At 33.8% G+C, this 23,144-nt stretch overlaps 1 protein-coding gene across 1 annotated transcript in view; it reads right to left on the reverse strand.

The window, feature by feature from the left end:
* LOC142344146 (tyrosine 3-monooxygenase-like) overlaps positions 1-23,144 on the reverse strand; it is a gene marked incomplete at its 3' end in the record, with an annotated part of 54,319 nt that continues 31,175 nt past the window's right edge. The window contains 9 exon segments of the mRNA XM_075395672.1: positions 1-134; positions 3,307-3,402; positions 3,692-3,818; positions 12,616-12,751; positions 13,280-13,326; positions 18,438-18,587; positions 20,429-20,496; positions 20,618-20,706; positions 20,962-21,136. Of these exon segments, the coding sequence (XP_075251787.1) occupies positions 1-134; positions 3,307-3,402; positions 3,692-3,818; positions 12,616-12,751; positions 13,280-13,326; positions 18,438-18,587; positions 20,429-20,496; positions 20,618-20,706; positions 20,962-21,136 (1,022 nt within the window).

Here is a 23,144-nt window from a genome sequence, read left to right on the forward strand (position 1 = left end):
TCGAAGTTGTGTAGCATGTGTTGGAAGCTGTCAACAATGAAGTAGACCTGCTGGTAGTTGTAGTCATCATATGGTTGCACTGTCACAACTGAGGTATCAAATGTCACGTGATCAGGCTCAGGAGATAGTGCGTACTGCAACAATAAAACACATTTGTTCCTTATACAATTTTTTGCAACTTGTTTTTTGATAATTTTGAGTCTTGTGAATCAAAACTTGAGGCCAGTTTTTGTCACTCTTGTTGTCATTATTTTGGGTAAATCATAGTTGCCTTTAAACAGAATTGCTTCAACTCTAACAGCTTATGATCCATGCCAACGTTGATAAACGTGGAGGGCCACGCAGACTATAACAAAAACATCAGGAAATAAGCGTCTTCGGAACTATGACCATTTTTCAGCGGTACCTAGGTTGTGGTCCTCGTTCAAAATGACTTATAAAAATACCCATACATACCACTTTTGACTATGAAAATACCCAGGCAGACTTAAAATACCTGTGATCCAGACTATGACTTGTTTAAATTTTCGGTGCATTCATGTGCTCGTTCAAAAATCCTTATGAAAAGACCAGCCCAGACCAAAATGCGATATGGTCCAGACTTTGGCTGGTTCAAATTATGAAAATACTCAGGAAGACCAAAAAACTATGATCCAGACTTCGCCTCGTTTTTGTTTAAATAAAACACCAATCCTTAAAATAAGCCCATAACCAAGAGTTCTATTTGTTGAAGTGTAGAGTGTTGTGTTTTTTCTTCAAAATAAAGATTTGAACGCTTTTATAGTTCTTGCCATTTAATGGGTTAATGATAATTTTTTCTTTTATTTCAGGTTTGACAGTTTTGTCAGTGTGTTTTTAATTTTAGGGGAATATTTTATTGAAAATGCCCATTAATTTCAATTCAGCAAGAGTCAGAGAAAACATTTTTAACTGATTCATTTTAAAATCAATTCTCGATTGTTTTTGTTTGGAGCCAGTAAATTGATAAATAGTGTAACTGAAAATAGGTAAGTATTTTTTTTATTGAAGACAATTCATATATTTTTGGTTTTTAGATTGTTTTCCTCTAAAAATTAAAAATTCTCTTAGTTCTTTAGTTGCGTAAAATTATTCCTAGCCATTGTAGTTTCACCCTTAAAGGATTGCAAATAAATGAAGTAACAAGTAATTTTTCTCTTTAGTAAAGAGGAAGTTGTACAAGATTGTTTCTTAATAAGATAATTTTCAACGTTAAAAAGGGGGATTGAAAGTAGTAGTTTTTAAAAACTTTCATATTCAAATGTCTATTACCAAATATAATTACCCATTGGAATTTGGATGAAAGAATACAAACCTACACAAATACAAAGCAGAGCAGGAAAAAATGACCGCTAAAGACGAGAGTGAAGCAAAGTGAGTCAGTTAAGTACACATAATATGAAAAATTATGAAGGTGAGATGGTAACAATAATTTTTTTGTAATTTTTCATAGTGAGTTTAGTTTTTCAGTAGAAATTGTTTCAAGTCCAAAAGAAAATCCCATTCATTAAAATCAGAAATAAGAAATGCGCTCAGCGCTCGTTGAAATGCTAAAGGGAAAAACAAATTTCCGCGGCGTTTTTTGAAAGTGTCGATTTTTTGGAGTCAAACCTGAAGTTGTTTTTCAAATTGAAGTTACCGAAAACTTTGACAGTGTTCCAAAGTTATTTTTTTTAGCAAGCTGATAAGCACTAAGTAAAGGATAAAATGTTTACATTGTAACTTTAAAAAAATTGGCGTTGAGCTCCACTTGCTGAAGTGACAACACTGCTACAATATTTTGACTTTCAGCAAGGAATCCGCTACTTAGTTCGTATTCATAGCAAAAGATTGAACAATTTTGCAAAGCCTGTAGCACTGGGTTAAATTTTTTCTGCTGTTTTTTCTTTTTTGTTGTTTTTCACACAAAATTTTTTTCCTCTCAGACATATTGTCTGTCAAATAACAAGTGAAAACGAGCAAAAAACGAACGTTTATTTAGGTGTCTTTTTTTGAAATAAAGTAGACAAACAAAGAAAATGTTTTCTTCCTCAAATAGGTGACATGTAAAGATTCAATACAAAGAATGCTATGTTCTGTTGACTATGTGACTTAAAACCTACAATAAATCTTTTATTTTTCTAGTGTAAGATTGTGCAGAAAAGTTTAAAAGAAAGTTTATCTTGTGAGATACTATTAACTCCTACACAATTGAATTTTCTCGTTGCAATTACCTTGTAGAAGTAAATCAGCGTTTTACATGCTAAAATAGAGATGATATTATTTTCGTTAGATGTTCTGTTAAAATTATTTTAAAATAAATTGAAGAATTTATGACGTATGTGGATTTATCGAAGCTAATCAGACAGTAAAATTGCTTGCGAATATTTTCTTCAGAGACATTTAGTTCTTGAATTCCACATACAAACTGATTTATTACTTGAAATGGCACAACTGTGTTCTCCACCCGTTCCTTCTGAGAGACAAATTTTTGTTCTCAATGCCATCCTTGAACATAATGAAAAATAATGCGCTGACAATAGTGAGGTTGAGGAGGGCATTCTGATCAGACAAATAAAGTGCATGGGGTGCTTTTGGTTACTGGGCCAAATTATTTAGTTTAAAGTCTGCCTAAATTCCTATCATTAAGGAGATAAAGTCCCATATTTAACAGGTTATTGGCTTATCATGGGCAAAAACGTCTTCTCCTGTGACCATTAACCAGACTTTCTTTTCGAACTCTTTATTTTTAAGAAATATGAATAAGAATTACATACTGTTTCGCATTACTTGTACCACATTGCACGCAACTCCTACTGATGCCTAAAATCATCGAAGAGCCGAGATAAAATTATCTGTTCGAAAACTGTTAGATGAGTTTATTGATGAGGTATTAACTCACTCCGGCAAGTATGGAAAACGAGTGAGTTAAAAACGATCAGGAAAAATGGGAAAGTGTGACAAAGAAAAGCCAAGTTCTGATCATGGCTGATTATATTGTTTGAATTGGGCTAAGCATGGCCACTTCAAAAAAGAGGTTAAAGCGAGCACGTATGAAAAAATTAAAACTGATCATGGCTGATTTATTTTCCGGATGAGTTGGACCATTAACGAGCTCCTGAGTTCGCTGCAAATAATACCAGCCGTAGCAGTTGATATTTACCATTATAGAGGCAAAAGTATTGTTTTTAGATTCTACAGCGGGATAGAATTCTATCCAATTTTACAGAGGTGAAGAGTGGTATTTTAGTTCCCAAGAATCGTATTTACGATTGTTTTGTGATTTACAACGGGGAGTTACAAACTGACCTCTAATTCTCCGTATGAAGATAGGAGACCTGCTCCGTATGCCTTCACTTGACCGCCTTCTCTGACCAGACCAAACTCCACTGTAAACCAGTACAGCTAGAAACAGCAAAAACACAACGCTATCATTGACACGAGTTTGTTTTACATCCGTATCCTCTCGCTCTCATGACTAGTCTACGATCTCTATCTAGTCATAACTAGTTATCGATTTAAACATAAAAGAATTAAGAAAGATTCGATTTAAGAACTAGAAAAGTTCCGCATAATTGGTTCCAATTGAAAAAGAGAAACAGCTGCTCAAGAGAGCTAGAAGTTCTCGACACTGCATTATTGTTATGAAACAACCATCATCGATAAAAAAGATTAGATTGATTAGAAAACTTACAGTTGCCAGTTTGACAATGAACTCATCAGATGCTCCCAAAGATGCCTTTCCTATTCTCTGGGAAAAGTCGGCCAGCTTTTGATCCATGAACATCACCACGTGACCCAATACTTCATGGATGAGGTCTCTGAGAAATTGAAAGTCACATCAAAGTCGCACCATATAATAAAGCACAAAAAAGCCAGGTTCAAGTGCAGGTTTTCAAAGAGATAAAGCAGAAGGAGTTATCGTTCTAGGTGGTCTGAGAAAGAAATACTTAACACGTTGTCAGATTCATACAAGGATCATATGATTTCCTTGATCTCATACACGAATCAAACAATTTTTCAAGCGTGTTTTCTTTGGTTTCACGAATGGTTCATCTATAATGTCTTGGATTTCATGCTAGGGTCATATATGATCTCTTTGATTTCATACTAGGATCGTACTAAGAAATTGAGTATGATGAGTATGAAATCATATATGATCCGTGCATGAAATCAAAGAAATTTCAACTCAGGAGTAAGAAACAAGAAAAAAAATAAAATTTTGAATTCAAATCAAGTCGCTAGTAACTAGTCATTACATCTTTGGTTTTTTCAACGTCTATTGGACTGTTTGTATAGTTTTCATATATGATTCTTCATACATATGCATCAATTCTTTTCCTAATTTCCTCTAAGTGTTCCCAAACCTGCTTCTGTAATCACGGCGTCAAAATCACCCATAAATTTTTCGTTGTTTCAGATCCAGAATATATGTTGGCCATTCCAGTACCTCCTACACCTTTCCTTTGAAAAGCATTGCCAGCAATTTTTCATTTAATCACAAGATCATTATCTTGCTGAAACGAGGTCTTCTCAATGCGCGTTTTGTAATTCTCGAAAGATCAAATAACAAAAGTTCAGCTTATTTGGATGCCTAACAAGTATTAATGACCGTCTCTGGGGTCACTTTTTTCAAAAAATCACATTCCATTTATTAAAAAAACACAAAGAATGATTCTGTCTCTGGAAAGGAACACTTTAAATTGTGCTGTAAATGCATTGCATTGAATCGTGGCCTGAAGTTGGATAGTTTTGGTATCTTTGTTTTAAAAAATTGGACAAACTGTAGCCGCAACAACTGGGCAAAAGCCAACAGAGACCCATAAAGATAACTTATCCGCAAAAGAGGAGAAAACGAGCTTGAATTCACTCTAATCATGCCTAATGAGCACAAACTTTGTTATATTATAGAACTCGTGATGTAGATAGCTTTTTAGTACTAGGGTGTCTAATGTAGCGTGTCATAGTGCATTGTCTATTTTAGTACATAGATTTTGCCATCCAATTTCATTTTTTTGCAACATGTATTTGTCGCATTAATTGCGCTATTTGAAAATAATTTACTCTACATTAGATCATCAACCTCAATTTTTTTTCTTGTCAACCTTTGGATTATGTTGGACACAGAAAAGAGCCTATGTTAATTTGTATTTCAAACTAGTAGCTTTTCAATGTCAATCGTCCGAAAAACCATGTATAGCGTAAAGGCTGCTCAATAGAGATATTTTTCAGGGTGGTTTTTAAAGCTCAGGTTGAGGCGTCAGAGAAAAGTTGTCAGACCCAAAATAGACCAACAGAAAATGTCCATGTCCATACCAATCAAGGCAAAAATTATTATGATCAGAAATTCGCCAGTTCACCTGATTTTAATGCGTTTCCTTTCCAATTTTCGTGCGTCAATCCACTGACTTCCACTTCTTTAATTGTGCATAACCTCTATATATACAGACATACACACGAACGCAGACTCTTTATAAACAAATTCCTATGATAAGAACTGTAAATTGGTTAATTGCACATAGATAGGTGCTTCGCCAATTAACAAAAATTGCCAATTTTGTTTGGGTGATAATGATATATTCCAATGCTCTAAAGTGTGAATTTAATTTTCGAATTGTTGCAGTTGTAGCGAAGGAAAGAAGTAACGAAAACCGCAAAGAAACAAATCCAAAATGGCGGAGTGCTTTACAGTCTTGTTAATAATTAAATAGATTTAACATTATCCCAATGATACCCCAATGATTTCATACTAGGATCGTACTAAGAAATTGAGTATGATGAGTATGAAATCATATATGATCCGTGCATGAAATCAAAGAAATTTCAACTCAGGAGTAAGAAACAACAAAAAAAATAAAATTTTGAATTCAAATCAAGTCGCTAGTAACTAGTCATTACATCTTTGGTTTTTTCAACGTCTATTGGACTGTTTGTATAGTTTTCATATATGATTCTTCATACATATGCATCAATTCTTTTCCTAATTTCCTCTAAGTGTTCCCAAACCTGCTTCTGTAATCACGGCGTCAAAATCACCCATAAATTTTTCGTTGTTTCAGATCCAGAATATATGTTGGCCATTCCAGTACCTCCTACACCTTTCCTTTGAAAAGCATTGCCAGCAATTTTTCATTTAATCACAAGATCATTATCTTGCTGAAACGAGGTCTTCTCAATGCGCGTTTTGTAATTCTCGAAAGATCAAATAACAAAAGTTCAGCTTATTTGGATGCCTAACAAGTATTAATGACCGTCTCTGGGGTCACTTTTTTCAAAAAATCACATTCCATTTATTAAAAAAACACAAAGAATGATTCTGTCTCTGGAAAGGAACACTTTAAATTGTGCTGTAAATGCATTGCATTGAATCGTGGCCTGAAGTTGGATAGTTTTGGTATCTTTGTTTTAAAAAATTGGACAAACTGTAGCCGCAACAACTGGGCAAAAGCCAACAGAGACCCATAAAGATAACTTATCCGCAAAAGAGGAGAAAACGAGCTTGAATTCACTCTAATCATGCTTAATGAGCACAAACTTTGTTATATTATAGAACTCGTGATGTAGATAGCTTTTTAGTACTAGGGTGTCTAATGTAGCGTGTCATAGTGCATTGTCTATTTTAGTACATAGATTTTGCCATCCAATTTCATTTTTTTGCAACATGTATTTGTCGCATTAATTGCGCTATTTGAAAATAATTTACTCTACATTAGATCATCAACCTCAATTTTTTTTCTTGTCAACCTTTGGATTATGTTGGACACAGAAAAGAGCCTATGTTAATTTGTATTTCAAACTAGTAGCTTTTCAATGTCAATCGTCCGAAAAACCATGTATAGCGTAAAGGCTGCTCAATAGAGATATTTTTCAGGGTGGTTTTTAAAGCTCAGGTTGAGGCGTCAGAGAAAAGTTGTCAGACCCAAAATAGACCAACAGAAAATGTCCATGTCCATACCAATCAAGGCAAAAATTATTATGATCAGAAATTCGCCAGTTCACCTGATTTTAATGCGTTTCCTTTCCAATTTTCGTGCGTCAATCCACTGACTTCCACTTCTTTAATTGTGCATAACCTCTATATATACAGACATACACACGAACGCAGACTCTTTATAAACAAATTCCTATGATAAGAACTGTAAATTGGTTAATTGCACATAGATAGGTGCTTCGCCAATTAACAAAAATTGCCAATTTTGTTTGGGTGATAATGATATATTCCAATGCTCTAAAGTGTGAATTTAATTTTCGAATTGTTGCAGTTGTAGCGAAGGAAAGAAGTAACGAAAACCGCAAAGAAACAAATCCAAAATGGCGGAGTGCTTTACAGTCTTGTTAATAATTAAATAGATTTAACATTATCCCAATGATACAGTTATTAGCGCAAATAGCGGTGGATTATTTTGACAAAAGTGATGGAACGGAAAATTCGGTTGAAAAAACGCATTTCTTTTTCAGTATAACATTCTCTCAGAATTGGGACATTAATGAAGACCAGAATTTTTTCCACTGTGTGTTCTGCGTTTGACTCTTGTTCAACAGTTGACCTTTTTTTGAGCTGTTTGTTTTGTTACAGTGACATCCAACGACTAAAAAAATGAGCACTCCAGTTGTAAAAACAACGGTGAACGCAGATATCACTTAGAGACTATTCCAACTTAAACATTTCCTTAAGTAGTAAGGTCGAATTTCTCAGTGAAAAACAGCAAAACTTGAAGTAGTTTTGTTTTCGATTAATAGCCTTTGTTGCAAATAGAGTGGGCAGATTCTTGAATATTGAAATAATATTTTGAAACCAATGACAACGTAAAAAGCTGAGGAATTAATCATATCGATTAAAGATTGCAGTATTTATGCGACTCGAAGAGGAGTTACAGTTATCTTCGTTTTATTAATCGTTAAAATGTATAAAACAGGATGCAAGGGTCATTTTTGAGCGTGAAAATAGCTGTTTGAGTAAATTTGTGTGAACAGAGATCTCAACTAGAGAAAAAGATTGGCTGCAGATCAAGTATTTTTCTAACGAAGAGCAGCCGCAAGAAATCAATAATTGAGCAACATTTGCCGTTCATGTGTTGTATTCTCAAGGTGACTGTTTAGATTTGCGTTTATTTTTCCTACTCCATTGGTTTTTCTCACATTTTTCTTCAAATTATTTTCAAATTTCAAATTATTTTTCAATGATTTTAAGCATTTATCAGCCTTCCGATTTAATTGAGCGGCTTTTTATTTTCATTGTTGCTCTCCTACACATTTTTAGCAATTTCGTACAATCTTGGAAGCGATTGCTTTTTATAGAATGATTTTTGGTTGCATTTAGTTTTTGTCTGGTTTTTCTGACGTTTTGAGTTGATAATTATGAATTTTAAAATGTAATGGTGTGGGAAAACTTAAGAATTAAAATTCATAAAAAAGAAGCCTCTTTTGCATATTTACTTTGAAGTGTTCTGGCTATATCTTTCCTTTATTATGTATCTCATGAAATGTAACAATTTCCAATCTAATTATACCCTATAGATTTTTTTAATCAAAAGTAAACAATTGAATGTTTGATGGCTCACTTTTTATCAAGATAAACTAAATACTTTTGTGCTTTTTATATTTCAAATTATCATTGCATTGTTTTCTATGTAAGTTCTCGTTCTTTATTTTGCCGGGTGGTGATTATGTAGCGAGAGCTGAAATGATAATAAAGAGTTTCTGGAGAACAGTTTTCTTGAAATCTTTTTACCTTAGAGAATTGGCATGTGTCCGTATCCTTTTTTCGGTTCTCTCTTCATGTACCGTTTTTCTTGTTTTGTCTATACTCTAAACCATTCTTTAAAAATGAACAATTTAACATAGTCTGTAGGGAATAATTGTCTTAGAGTCGTAAATTATTTTTTGAGGCTTTTCAAAAATTTTTTATCGGATTACAGATGTTTTCCAAGTTTTGCTTTGATACAATTTCAAAGTTTTCGTGGAGTGTAGTGCAGTTCAAAGCAATTGTATTGGGGATTTTTTCATAAGTTTCAATTAATGTTGAAATCATTTTCTATGGATAATTTTGATCACTCGTTGATCACTAGAAATTGATCTCAACAGTATTCAAAATTTATGAAAAAAATTACAGAAAAGAGAGCGCCTCAAAATAATCGCCTTGAATTGCATAAAACTCCAGGAAAACTCCGAAATCGTGTCGACGCAAAACCTTAAAAAAACTATCTGAAATCCGAGGAAATTTTCAACAAATTTTCATTGGATTTCAGATGTTTTTTTCCAAGTTTTGCTTCAATACAATTTTGGTGTTTTCGTAGGGTTTTATGCAATTCAAAACAATTAAACAATTGTAGTGGGACACTCTGTTTTTCAATAGCCGCCCTCATCTTCTCAGCCGGCTATTATAGCGCTCCTGTTTTTTTTGCAATTCAAAAACTTTAAATTGTATTGGTGCGCTGTGTTTTTTTTAAGATGTGTTCACTCATTTTTCAATGAATTTGATCTTTCAAAACGGGATAAACAGGTAAAGTCCAGCGAGCATTAAGTTTCATTAGAGGCCCAAAGTGAGTGTTAGTAGTCCTTCAAGTGCTTATAGTGGTGCACCTGCTGGGATGGCCTTATTTTAAGGTTAAATGGTCAATTTTTGGAGTTTTTGGGCTCAAAATGGTGCAATTTTGCATGTTTTTTTTTTGATTTTTTGTTTTGATTGGTTTGAGGTTGATTTTTATAAAAGTTGTTGAAGTCCTTTTGCGAGACAAAATTGCTTGTCATGACCATTTTATGAGCTATATGTTTCGGTACTACAAACACAAACACGCAAAAAGATACTAGTTTTTGCTTTTTTTCAGGTTTTTTGACAATTTTTGTCATCTTTTGAGTTTTTTAGCCCTAGGTGTCAAGAAACTTCCTCTAGAGTTTGATCAAATGATAGATGATAGATTACTGTATAGTTTCTAGTGTTAATGTTTTTATGTTTTTGCCATCATGATTTTTAGCATTTTTTGAAAAAACTTGCAATTTTTTTCTTTTTTTCTGACATTTATTGTCATTATTCAAATTTTTTGAGTTCCAGGGGCCAGAAAAACTCATCAGGGGTTGGATAATAAGCAACTGAAAAAATTTTAGTTGCCATGGAATAGGTTTCAACGTTTGAAAATCACAAATTTTTGCAATTTTTTTGACAAAATTCGCATTTTTTTCAGTTTTTGAAAATTCTTGTCATTTTTTTTAGTTTTCCAGCTTCAGGGAGCAGCAATCTCAAAGCAAAATCCTTTGAAGTTTGGTAATAGGGCAATGCATAGTTTCCAGTAACAATGGAATGGTTTTTGATATTCGTTCATTCTCATGTGAGAGAAAACATATCCCACGTTCTGATAAAGAATTACTTTGTGATTTTTAGTTTCAGTGGATTTGTTTTCAGCAATTTTCTCTTTCAACTATTTGAATTATTTTGATAAAATTTGCAATTTTTTTCCAGTTTTTTCCAAAACATTTGTATTCTATTTATTTTTTTCTTGCCTCAGTAGCCAAGTAACCTTATCCAGGGTTTTGATAGTATGCTCCTAAATAGTTGTCAGGGGGCAATTGAATGGCTTGCAACATTTTAATCGAACAAAATTCTATTTTTTGAAGTTTGAAATTTTTTCTAAAAAATATTGCCTATCGATCTATGAGCAAATGAGTTTTTTAAAGCTTGGAATTGTGGTTTTTGGATAGCCTCTAGAGACACAGAAATGATTCTGAAGATATTTATATCACGCTTTCAATTGATTTTTTTTTCAAATTTTTTGTTCATTTTCGAGTTAGTCGATCTTTAAGGGTCAATGAATATTTTTCAGGTCTTGCAGATATAATACTGGACCAATTTCAGAAACAAAAGATGGTTTTGAACAAATTTGTGCTAGGTATTTTTAAAGGGAAAAAATTTTGCTTTAGGTTTAAAAGCCTCAAGAGTTTTAGCAATGAGTATATTTTTGTTTAGTTTTGATTCTTTTAGTTTCTCAACTTTTTGAGATTATTTTGTTTGTGTTCTATCTGGCATTGTTCAATTGATCAACTGGTCAGGTTGATTACGTCTGAGTTTTTCACTCAATTCTCTGAATTGTATTTCAGATATTGTCCTGCTATGTTTTTTTACAATTCAAAGAATTTGAATTGTATTGGGGCGCTGTCTTTGTTTTTAAGATCTGTTCACACATTTTCATGACTTTTGAAGTCAAATTGGAGTAGTGATTTTGGTCACGCCGAAACAGGAAATGGAGCGAAAAAGCGAGTGGTTTTGCGGCGTGAATTTTTTTCGCTCTAATTTTAAAGTAGAGTGCGAAAATGGTGTTTGAACAAAAATTCGGTTTCTCGGTAGTGGTTTTTTGTTCACATGCGGCAATTTCACTCTGATTTTTACTGTTTTTTCGATTTTTTGGATCGGTTTTTTTTCTATATGGTTTTCCCAATCCATTCACAGCTCATTCTAGGCCTAGTTTTTTGGTTGAATTAAATTTTCATTTCTCGCTAGTGGTTTTTTTTATTCACATGCGGGATTATGACACTGATTATTTGTTTTTTTTTCTTATTTTTTGATCTGATTTTTTAAAAATGGTTTTCTCAATTCACTCATAGTCCATTCTAGGTCTAGTTTTTCTCTTTAGTCAAAGAAAATTCTTTGAATTGTTCGTCAGGACTTGTCCTCCTATGTTTTTTAATTCGTCAAACAAAAAAATTTTTCGCTTTACCTCATTTTGCCGCTTTTTCAAGATTTTGCTTGAAATGTTTTTGACTTCTCTAGGCTAGTTTCTCTCTTCTCTCATTCTGCTAAAATTAATTTTGAACATCAGTTGCTCAGCAAAGCAATTCAAAATGAACAGAGTTAGTATAAAAAATTGAAATCAAAAATAGAAACGGGATAAACCCATAAAGCACAATTTTAGATGCCCACTATTTGAAAGTCGTTCCTATAAGTCTTAGTTACCATCTCTAATGCTTATTGGTATTGATAGTAGCCCTTGTAGCCTCTCTCTAAGAAACAGAAATATGTTCGACTACGAAATGCCATCAAAATAAATTGGACTTCAAAAATGTTTTTGTACTAAAATCTTTGTTTTTTCAATATCTTCTATTCTTTCAATCCCAATCATGATTATTGGAATCAACAGCCGCTATTTGCTGGCAATCTGCCGGGTATGTTCTGTAATTTTGTTCATAAATTTTGATTTCCGTTAAAATCAATTTCTATCGGTAATTTTGATCACTCGTAGTAATTTGATTTCTGTTTTTACTGTCTTTTCGTGTTTTCTGATCGTTTATCTCTAAATTGCTTTCCGAGTCCTAGTAATTTCTAGTTCTAGTTTATTTTTTAGTCAATGAAAATTATTTGAACTTGATTTCACGACTTGGCAAAAATTGGAGGCTTGTTGTCAATTTATGATCATCTACCATGGTGAATTCTTTTTTGGTTAACATGCTTTGAACACACGACCCACCATGTTGCGTTTATTTCATTCTGGACACGTGGACTTTTGGTCTGGGACCGCAACCTGCGGGTGATTTGACAACACTGCACAACGATTTGCAAAATAATCACTCAAAAGTTACAGGTAGGACAAGACATAAACGAATTGAAAAGAAAAGGGTAAATGGCCTCACGGTTCAGGAGAGTGCATGGGTGCATCGTGATGTCTTATGTACTGAGTGCAGGGGAACACCTTGAATGCCAGACAAGCCAGGAAGTCTCTGGCAGAAACAAGGCCAGACACCGGACATAGCGTAAACCCAGTGGCAGCTACAGATGAAGAGAAAGTAATCATCGTCAATTTCGAACTCACTTCTTTAAACATTTCAATCTCGTTTTGAGTGAATTCGATAATTTAGACAAGATTTTTTAACTCACTCTTATTGGACAAATGCATTTTGATTCATACAATTTAGGAAGCAGATTTGAAAAATCTAAAATTAAATCCTTGTGTAATGGTTTTAAGCTGGAGTTTTACTTGTAAAACTAAATTAATGTTCACTGCTCAATTAATTCTATTTTCATTATTTATTTATAAGTGATTATCGGAGTTTTGAAAAACTAGAATTACAAAAATTATTTATTGTTTTAGTGGACAATAATCAGCTTTGCGTCCATTCATTGACCCCGTCTGCAAAATAAACTCGGTGATGGAAAAAAACAGTGTTCATTTCAAATCATATATACGAGCATTTCAAAAATGTTTTTGGTTAAGCTACAAGTATGATCATTGTTTGTAATAGATTTCGAAAACACAGCAGCAGTAGAAAAGAAACTGAATTCAAACTATATACTTACCGTGCAGATATTTGGAGAGATCTTCTAGTTGAGGGACGGTGTCGTTTCTAAAGCCAAAAATCCTCAAATGAATAAACATTTCGCACTGAGTTTGAAATAAATTGGTTTTCTGTTTTGATAAAGATTTGAATGTCACTAATTTTTCAACTCAAGTTTAAAGTTTGAAGCCTTCTGTTAGAATCAAAGGTGTCATTAAATCTCTCGCATCAATTTTAGTGCGCCATTCTAAACTAGAGTTGCAAAATCTTTTCAACATAAAATTCTCGTCAGTGCTTTTTTTCTATCTTGGGTAGCAGTGCTACCTTAGGTAATCACGACAAAGTCATTTTTTTCGTCCCCATCATGTTGGTTCGCTGATAAAAAACGACTTGGATCGCCTCCTATGAAACTTGAAAAGATTGAACTTCCTTGAGTTTTAAGCCTGGGAAATGTTTTTTCAACAACTTTAAATAATATGCATCAACCTCATTTTTCTCTCAATCAGATGTCCACGCTAGGTTGTAACAAGTAGGCTCGTTAATGTGCGTTCGCACATGATGTTCCGACCCGAGCTCATCTACATTTTTGACTTGATTGTCAACCAAATGAAGAGATAACAAAAATAGATGTCTGAGTTTTAAAAAGTCGTTTCACAGCCAAACTACTGATTGAATTGCATAATGGCTTGCGTCATTACAGCGCTCACGAGATATGCCATTAAAAAGATTACAAGAAAACGACGGCAAAATGCAATTAGTTAAAACATTAACTACACAGAGTTAGTTTTTCCTAACTATACAGCAGATGAATGTTTTCCTTAATGAGACTAGGTAACAAGTCGACAAAGAGAACAAAAAATGAGGTTCAAATCAAAAATCAATCAAAATTTTTTAAACCCAAAATCTTCATAGGTCTAAAAAATCTTCAGTTAATAACCAAATAATTCTTGATAAGTTTACTAAAAAGTCATTTAAAAAACCATTGGGACCTGTCTTTGGTTAGACTAAGCCATAAGAACAGACTAAAGAAGCGGAAAATCTCTAGCAGAAATATTATTAACAAAAACAAATTTTTGAAGCCATAAACATCATTAGCTAATATCTGAATATTATGTATTTCTATTTCAGTTTTTATTCATACTAATTCAGCTAACATTAAACTTAAAGAATAAAAAAATTCAATTGGGCCACATTTGAAAATCATTGGGATCTGTTATTACCTGAATGTGCTGAAAGAAGAGAAAAAGAAACACAAAAACATCACTCAAAAAACTTTTATGAAAACGCAAATTAACCACCCAACAAAACGTCAGTTACGACATAAAATTAGAAGACATGCTATTTCTTGAAATTCAAGGAACTAGATGTGACCTCTCGACGATGAGAATAAGTTACAAGTTGATGAAAAGAACAACTAAAACTGAAAAGTTTGAAAAATTTTTGAAGAAGTATAATATCATAAACTTTAAGACTATTCAATATAGTTTGATTGCTTCGGGTAACATCAGTCATTTCATCTTTATTTACACGTTTAGGAAACCGGTCAGCTTTTTACGGCTACCTAAAGAACGTAATAAAAAGGCAAAAACAGCAAAATCAAAAAATTAAACGAAAAAAGTGTCAAAGCCATTAGTGAAGGAACATTTCAGTAAAAAACTTTTCCAGTTTCAACTATTTTTTAACAGCAGTGAGATTCTTTTCTATTATTAAAAATGACTCAAAAACAGTAAGTTTAAACAATTTTTTTAAAACCACAAAATTTTTGAGAAAACCCATAGTATCAAAGCCATTAAACACAATAGCTTTCAACGTAAATAAATACAAACGCTAAGTTCTGCCTTAATGGAAAAAAATGACATCTTTCGCTCAAAAATTATTGATAACTTATCACAATAAGTTCATTGGCAATGAAAAACACATTAAAACCACTTTTTGAGAAAACCAGTAGGATCATAAAACCCAATTGCTTTCAATTCAGTCATAAAACTGAATTCAGTCATAAAATTCAATTGCTTTCAACGGAAGCCCTTAAATACGCTAATTTATGCCGACAAGAATTGACAAGGATTTCAATGTGATGACAAAGATGTTTGTCACTCGGAAATCATCAAAAAAACATCACAACGTATCATTGACTATGAAAACAACAACAAATACAGGCAAAATCCAATAATTCAGTAGAAAAATGCTAGAAGAAAGTTTAAGCAATTTAAACCATCCGCTAACTAGATAAATTTTTGTTGAATTAGGGAGGAAAGGAGCTCTGTCGTTACTGAGACTGACTTACAGTTGAACAGATTAAGCTTAAGATTGATTAATAATAAAAACAATTTTCAAAAAACTAATTTTAAAGACTTAACAGTCATTAATTCAATAGCTTTCAATGAAAGTAAAAAAAAATTACGCTGAGTTTTGTCGCGAAGTAATAACAAGGATCTTTTTTATGCATAGGTAATTAATTAGACATCACAATTTGTCTTATGACCGTGAAAAAAAAACAACAAATACAGGCAAAAAGCAAAAAAAAATCTGTAGGAAAGTGCAAGAAGAAAGTGTCGAAGCCATCTAAGCCATAAGTTTTACTGTGAAAACTTCAGTTACGATCCTTTGAAACCCTTCCCTAAACCAATCGGAGCCATTAGTATAGGGATAACAGGATAAGATTTCAAAACGGCCCGATACTACGAAATCAATAGCTTTCAAAGGAAGCCAACAAATACGCTCAATTATGCCTCCTTGCGAGGACTAGAATAATTGCTATGCATAGGTAATCAATAAAAAATCACAATAAGTTTTATGACAATGAAAGCAAAAACAAATACAGGCAAAAACAAAAAACTCTGTAGAAAAGTGTTGAACCATAAGTTTTTTCCCTGAAACTTTTTTTATGATACATTGAATGTCTTAGTTGAAACAGAGGGAGCCGTCAACATTAGGATAACGTTATAAGATTTCAAAAGAAACCAATAACACGAAATGTCAAAAAAAAATTTTAAAAAAATTAAACTCTTTTGTTTTTGAAGTCCTGTAACCAATAGTTACAAGATAAAACGACTAACGAGATAAATTTCAGCTACAGTATGAAGGAGGAGACCTTTTATTACTGAGACTGACTCACAGTTCACAAAATTAAGTTTATGATTGGTTAATATTAAAGAAAAACTTCAAAATTTTATTTTCTTTACGGCTTTGAGCTGTCCACTCAAAGCATTAGATAGGTGCACTTAACGCGCCTTACCAAACCTAGTGCATTTTTAGTTAACCAGTTTATGCCATCGGATTCCAACACTTTACTAAAACCTCAAAAAGAAAATCAAGATTTTATTAAAAAGTTACGAAAACTGAGATACGAATCCAAAAACATGAGCGATTATTTGTAAACGAGGTTTGTCATTAACGGAACCTCGATAGGAAAAGTGACAAGTCTCTAGGTGACTTGAAAAAAATGCACAATTTTCCAAAAAAGGAGCTCTCAAATAGGATTCGAACTTTTTGATAGTAAACTTCCCTATGAGACCAGTCTTTTCATCGCCTTTCGTCTGTTAGAAACACAAAATTGATTTATTTTGTGCCGTGAAATGATATTTTGATAACAAATTTTCATAGAAAAAATGTTAATTCGAACAAAAATTACGGTAAAATGAACAAAAGTGAACAAATATCCCGTGTTCACATGAAACTTTAAACCTTGATAAATCCTCGAAAAAAAAGGAAATTCAAAAAAATCTTTTTAATTTTGAATTTTACGCTGGAGTTTTTTAATGATACCACTCACATTTCTCTACGATTAATATATCGATCGGCCAAATTTGTCTGAACAAAAAAAACCCATTTGAGTATATAATTCCTCCCCCCACAAATGGGGTCGGAACAATGAATCGAATGAATCGGTTTGTTGTATAGTTGCGACGCAGAAAGATAGTTAAACGTTATTTGGAGTCTTTTTTGGTATATTTGGACAAATACAGGTAAATAAACTTGATTTTGTTGATTTGAAATACGCTTGATTATGGATTACTCCAGCAGGTTTTGTTAATTTTACAAAAACTTTTAACAAACTGAAATTAGCAGAGCATAATCCGGAAAATTGCGAAAACAATATCCGCAAAATTGGCACTTGAAATCCTTCAAATGTTCAATAACTGCAGGATACTTCTGTTAATCATTAACATACATATACTAAAAAACAATGTTAAGCAATCAAACAGCGTTTTTAAGTTTTAACAAAATTTAGAGATGTTCCCCTATACCAATTAACTTTTATACAAGAAAACGATTATACACATTATTTTCAAAAAGTGCCGCTATTAAGTCAGACGCTGATGTTAGATGGCGATAGGATGCCAAAAGGGCATTTTGAATCTCCGCTTTTTTCTCATTCTTAAACCCTCAAAGAACCCACTTCTGTACATGAATCTAATCATTTTCGCTTACTGGGTGAATAAAAAATAAATATTGGTTTTCTCTGGCGATTGTTTATATCGACTTCCAGGAAGTTTACGCATCTGTTACAAATGGTGCATATCTAATTAAAATCATGTAAAACTATCAATTGTAGAAGAAAATACTCATTGAAACTGTTCGGATGGACAAAAGTTCTTGCGAAATATTGTGTCGCAAAAGCTACTTGCTATAATTTTGAGGTTGTTTTGACTGTTCGTGAACAACGAAAGCAACAGAGACCTCAACACTAATTTTCAACCAACTTCATTGTAATCCACGATGAAAAAGCTAAACGTCAACGGTACCACAATGTAACTGAAGAGGCAACGACTTTGTCACTCCTACTCACGTATAATGTAACCATTTTCCACAACTTTGAACAATTAGTTATACTAGTCATTAATTGCTCAGTTTTTGTTCTTTAGTTTGGACAAACATAATTAAGTTGAAGAACTTCCAAATGAGTTTGCATGGATACCAAAAAAACAGAGAAGTTTTATCACTTTTCAGATTACAAATTGAAAGGGAAATCTGTTTTGCTTTTTTAAAAAATAAGCGTGAGTAGCATATCAAATATCAAACCACCTCTAGGAACCAATTAATAATTGCGGCAATTAATGGTCACGTTAGATTCTTAAAGCTGATTATGATTCATTATGACTGAAATATGTCTACGATAACATAATTAAAAATTTATTGTCCTTATTAGTAATTGATCAAAATTGGTTCCATCTTACCGGATGACGTTGTCAGCTTTGAGTTGATTGTAGTACTTGAGGTATTCCATACATGCGTGTGTTGTGTACAACTGGGAGAGGTTGTCGAATGCCTCCTTCCAAGTTGCAGTCTCCACTTCCGTGTATTCCACCCGAGGTGGATCGGTTCCACTGAAAGACATCAAAAATTGAAATGTGTTCCTTTATGACAACTATGAAAAGCTACAGTCATAGATTAATCATAAAATGCAGTTACAAACACTTGATTTAATCAAAATCATCAATTTCAAAAAAAAAATATGCTCCGTGAAATTTTTTTTTACAACTTTTCAAAAAATTAACTCTTCGAATCGACAGCATTCATGAATCATGGAATATAAGAAGCATTAGCAACTTGGAAAAATTAACAATTTAAAATTGAGAACCCTAACTTGCACATTTATACAGAAACCTGACATTGTTACATTTGTTACAATTTCAGCCTGCAGCAACAGAACATAGGAAAAGTATGGAAAAGTTAACCTCACAAAGCGTGGTCAATGTCCGAAAAGGCAAATTTCGATACATTTTGCGTTTTTAGGACTCGAGTGACAAAACTCTAACTCGAGTTTCACGATTCACATATTATTTTCAACGATGGAATACAGTTACGCAAAAGGTGGAAATGAGTTACGTATATCGTGAAAAAAGAGTAAATGTTGTCGCTATTATTACCGGATAAACGTAACCCAGTTCCACAGTTTAAACTTGAAGACGGCCTAAACTTTAATTCCCGAATTTCATTTGTAATTATTTGAAACTCAATTCAAGGACTCAATTTTTCTTGTGATCAATGGAATTTGTAGTCAAGTAACTGCTAATTGTCCTCCTATTCCGCAATTAAAACTAAGAGGGAAATTTCGGAAACTAACAAACAATTTGGCTCACTTTCATTTTGGTCAAATTTGAAGTATCTTAGTTATTTGGAATATACTTTTAGCGTGGAAACTAGTGACTTATGGTTTAGATAATAGTGACGGAGGATTGTCCTATATTTTCACGCTAGCCACAAAAACGAACTTTGTGAAAAACGAGTTCACCTGTATCCAAATTTTAAGCAAATCTGACTCTAAATTAGTCGAGTGTAACTGGTTTCCACACCCGCTTACCAATCTAATCTTAAAACATCGGTTGCAAAAATGTGCGACAACATCAATTATGTTTACTCTGTTTTTCGGACATTGGCCACGTAACACGTAATGCAAAAAAATAAACGATGAGAGTGCATATAAAATTGATATTTGCGCAGTTTCTAACCTGTGACTCATATATCAAAATGAGCAAAATCAAAATTGAGCAAATTCTGTAGACTATTTTTGGCAATTGTTCTACTGTTCTTTTTTTAAAAAAATGTGATATCGAAAGCGGCAATTTTACAGATAATTTAATAAAATTGTCAAATTTAAAAATCAGTCATAAGTCTGATATTCTGGCTCAACGTCTTGTTCCTGTTCAATGTGCAGCATTTTATTCATACAGCGTTTTTTAGTGATTCAAAATGAGCAAATATTTTGCTGTAAGTATAAATTCTGTTCACTAAATATGTGAAGAAAATAACATAGCTGGAAGATTCACATTATTGGAAAAAGTTGTAGTAATAAAACATTCAGTAATTACAAAGTTGTAATTTTACCAATGTTTTAATGTTTTTTTATTCATTAACCGAATACCAACCATATGGAGTGAATTTTCAGTGATTGCAATTTTTGTCAAATTGAGTTACTAAACGATGCAACCCCGTGAAATTTAGGCCAACGCAAAACAAGCATTAATTTTTCACGAAATCCACAGGTGAGCACGCGGACAGTGACTAAAATATGCTTCAGATCAAAGAGAGCTAAAAATGTTTCAAGCAACTTAGTAAATGCAAATAGCCGCATGTCATATTTGTTATATTCATGTCCGCACTTTTTTTCCACACGAAGAAAATTTTTAACTGAAACGAAAGTTTGTTTATGTGCCATTAAACGTACTGTCTGTATTTCTGAGCCAGCATTGCAATTTCTGCGCGTCTGTTTCTGTAGTTGACATCATTGAATCCCTAAATCAAAACAACTATTAAACTCACTGGCGTAGTAAAAACTTGCGATTTTATAAAGAAAAACAATTCTGAGAGAATTTTTTCACACTAATGGCTGCCTAATTGATACTTGTTCACTCACCGGGTGATCTCGATCCAGATTGGGTTCATAAGACGAGAGAACGTTCTTGCAGTTGTTCAGATCATCAACGCATCTAGGGTACCATATTTCTGAAACACTCTCAAGAATACAGGGTTTTGTTGTATTTTATGGGGAAATTAAAAACCATTAAGCGTCCCTTTTGAAGTGTATTAGTTTAGTGTATCAATTTTTTAGTGGCGCATTTTAAAAAATTTATTTCTACTGCAAATGGAGTTAAATTGTCGAAACCACCGGTCGAGACACTGCCAATATCGAATAAGAATCAAGATTGCAGAAAGATGGAGGTAAAATTGCTTCCTAACAAAATTTATTAAGTGAGTTACCTTCCTTTACTGTGACATTTTTGCTCAACTGTACAACTTTTGACAACTGTCTTTTTGTGACCACTATGATAGTAGCCGTGAGTGAGTTAGAGGAGGGGCTGCTCTTTGGCTCATCCAAAACCAGTGACTCGTCATCTGATGCTGTCCTTATCTCCAGAAGCTGTGCTTTTTCTGTCTATATAAACACATATTCACTATAGTTGTTTCCCGTAATTCATCACTGTATGATTATGAAATACGTTATAAAGCGACCTCAAACCCAGGTTGAGGTGCCATCCGGAAGTGACCTCTGATCAGACTGTGCCAGACGAAAGTAACCTCTGATCAGACCATCCCAGACCAAAGTACCCTCTGATCAGACTAAAGTGAGCTCGAAACACCGTGTGCGCTCTAAGTGCGCTCGAAACGCTCTCTGATCAGACCTTTCCAGACGGAAAGGACCTCTGATCAGACCAAAATCAGACCATTGTCCAGACGATTGTGCGACCATGGCCCAGACCAAACCCAGACCATCGTCCAGACGATTGTGCGCTCAAAATCACTTCTGATCAGACTAATGTGCGCTCAAAAGTCACTCCTGATCAGACTATTGTGCGCTCGAAATCACCTCACCGCACTAATTTTGAATAATATATTCATTTCATACAAAATGATGTTTGCATTATTAAATTCATCTAAAGAAAAGACCATTCTAAAAGTTATAATGCTAACGAAAAAAAAGCCCAACTGCTGAGAAAAAATTTATTTAGTATACATTAGTGCATATTTCGAATGGATAAATTTAGACAGCTTTCCATATAAAATATCGTATTCTACAGTTCAGCAAAATTTCCTTGTAAGGGGACTGGCAGGTTCTATCAGCTGTACCCTCTTGTTTCTGATCGAAGACATCAGTCTCTAGATTTGCCTCTGATCAAAATGCTGCTTTTTGTTGCCTCTTGGCAGAGCCAACATCTCTTGGTACAAAAAAAACAAAAAATCAGAAAAAAAATCAGCACAAAAGGGCCTCTGATCAGACTAGTGTGCGCTTGAATCCACCTCTGACAGACCATTACCATCCTGAAGTGACCTCTTATCTTACCATCCCCAGACCGAAGTGACCTCTGATCATACCATCCCCAGACCGAAGTGACCTCTGATCATACCATCCCCAGAACGAAGTGACCTCTGATCATACCATCCCCAGACCGAAGTGACCTCTGATCATACCATCCCCAGACCGAAGTGACCTCTGATCATACTATTGTGCGCTCGAACCAAATCCCAGACCCTGTAATTTTGGTCTGGGAACACACCGTGTGCGTTGGACTTGGTCTGATCAGAGGTCACTTCCGGATGGCACCTCAACCTGGGAAATGATAACCACTTGCGAGAACCTGGAGAGGTTTGTTAAACATCATTGTCAGCGCGTTTCGTTAAAGGAATTAACCGAAGAATTGTTGTTGTAAATGCGCCGAATGCGCTGAAATGCGCCGAATACGCTAATATTTCAAAATTTCACAGCATTCTTCATCTCATTTTGAACATATACTTCAGCTTTTTCCGCACATTTCGTACATCATTCGAGATGCAAAAAAGTGTTGCAAGAATTTTGCTTCACACACGAAAATACTTTCGTGTGTGAAGCAAAATTCTTGCAACAGTTTGGGTAAACAAAAAGTTGCTATACTAAAATTTTCCTCTCATACATCCATAATGTCATAGACAAAAAAAGTTGTAAAAAATTGGTTAACGCTTTCCCATAAAAGAAGTTCTATGGTTGCAACTTTATCATGAAGGAAAGTTTTTTTACTATAACTTTCTCTTGAAGGAAAGTTCTATGATTCCCTCGTTGAGAGGTCGACACTATGAAAAGATTTATAAAGTCGACCTCGGGGGTATTTCCCTACCTTAAATATACGGTCGAATTCCTAATAAGGGTCGACCTCAAGTCTTTCCATAAGTCGACCAAAGGTCTTTCCATACCCAACATCGGTCGACCACGCTCTTTTCATATATCGACCAACGGTCTCTTCATATCCCATAACGGTCGACTTACTGTCTTTTCAAATCTAGTATCGGTCGACCCATAGTCTTTTCTTAAGATGAACAAATGTGTTCTCATACCCGATATCGGCCAATCACAGTCTTTTCTTATCCGGTACAATTGACCTGAGGTCTGATCAAATGTCTTTTTTTAAGCA

Source organism: Convolutriloba macropyga, chromosome 8, assembly GCF_964194025.1.
Source record: "Convolutriloba macropyga chromosome 8, txConMacr16.3, whole genome shotgun sequence".
NCBI lineage: Eukaryota > Metazoa > Xenacoelomorpha > Acoela > Convolutidae > Convolutriloba > Convolutriloba macropyga.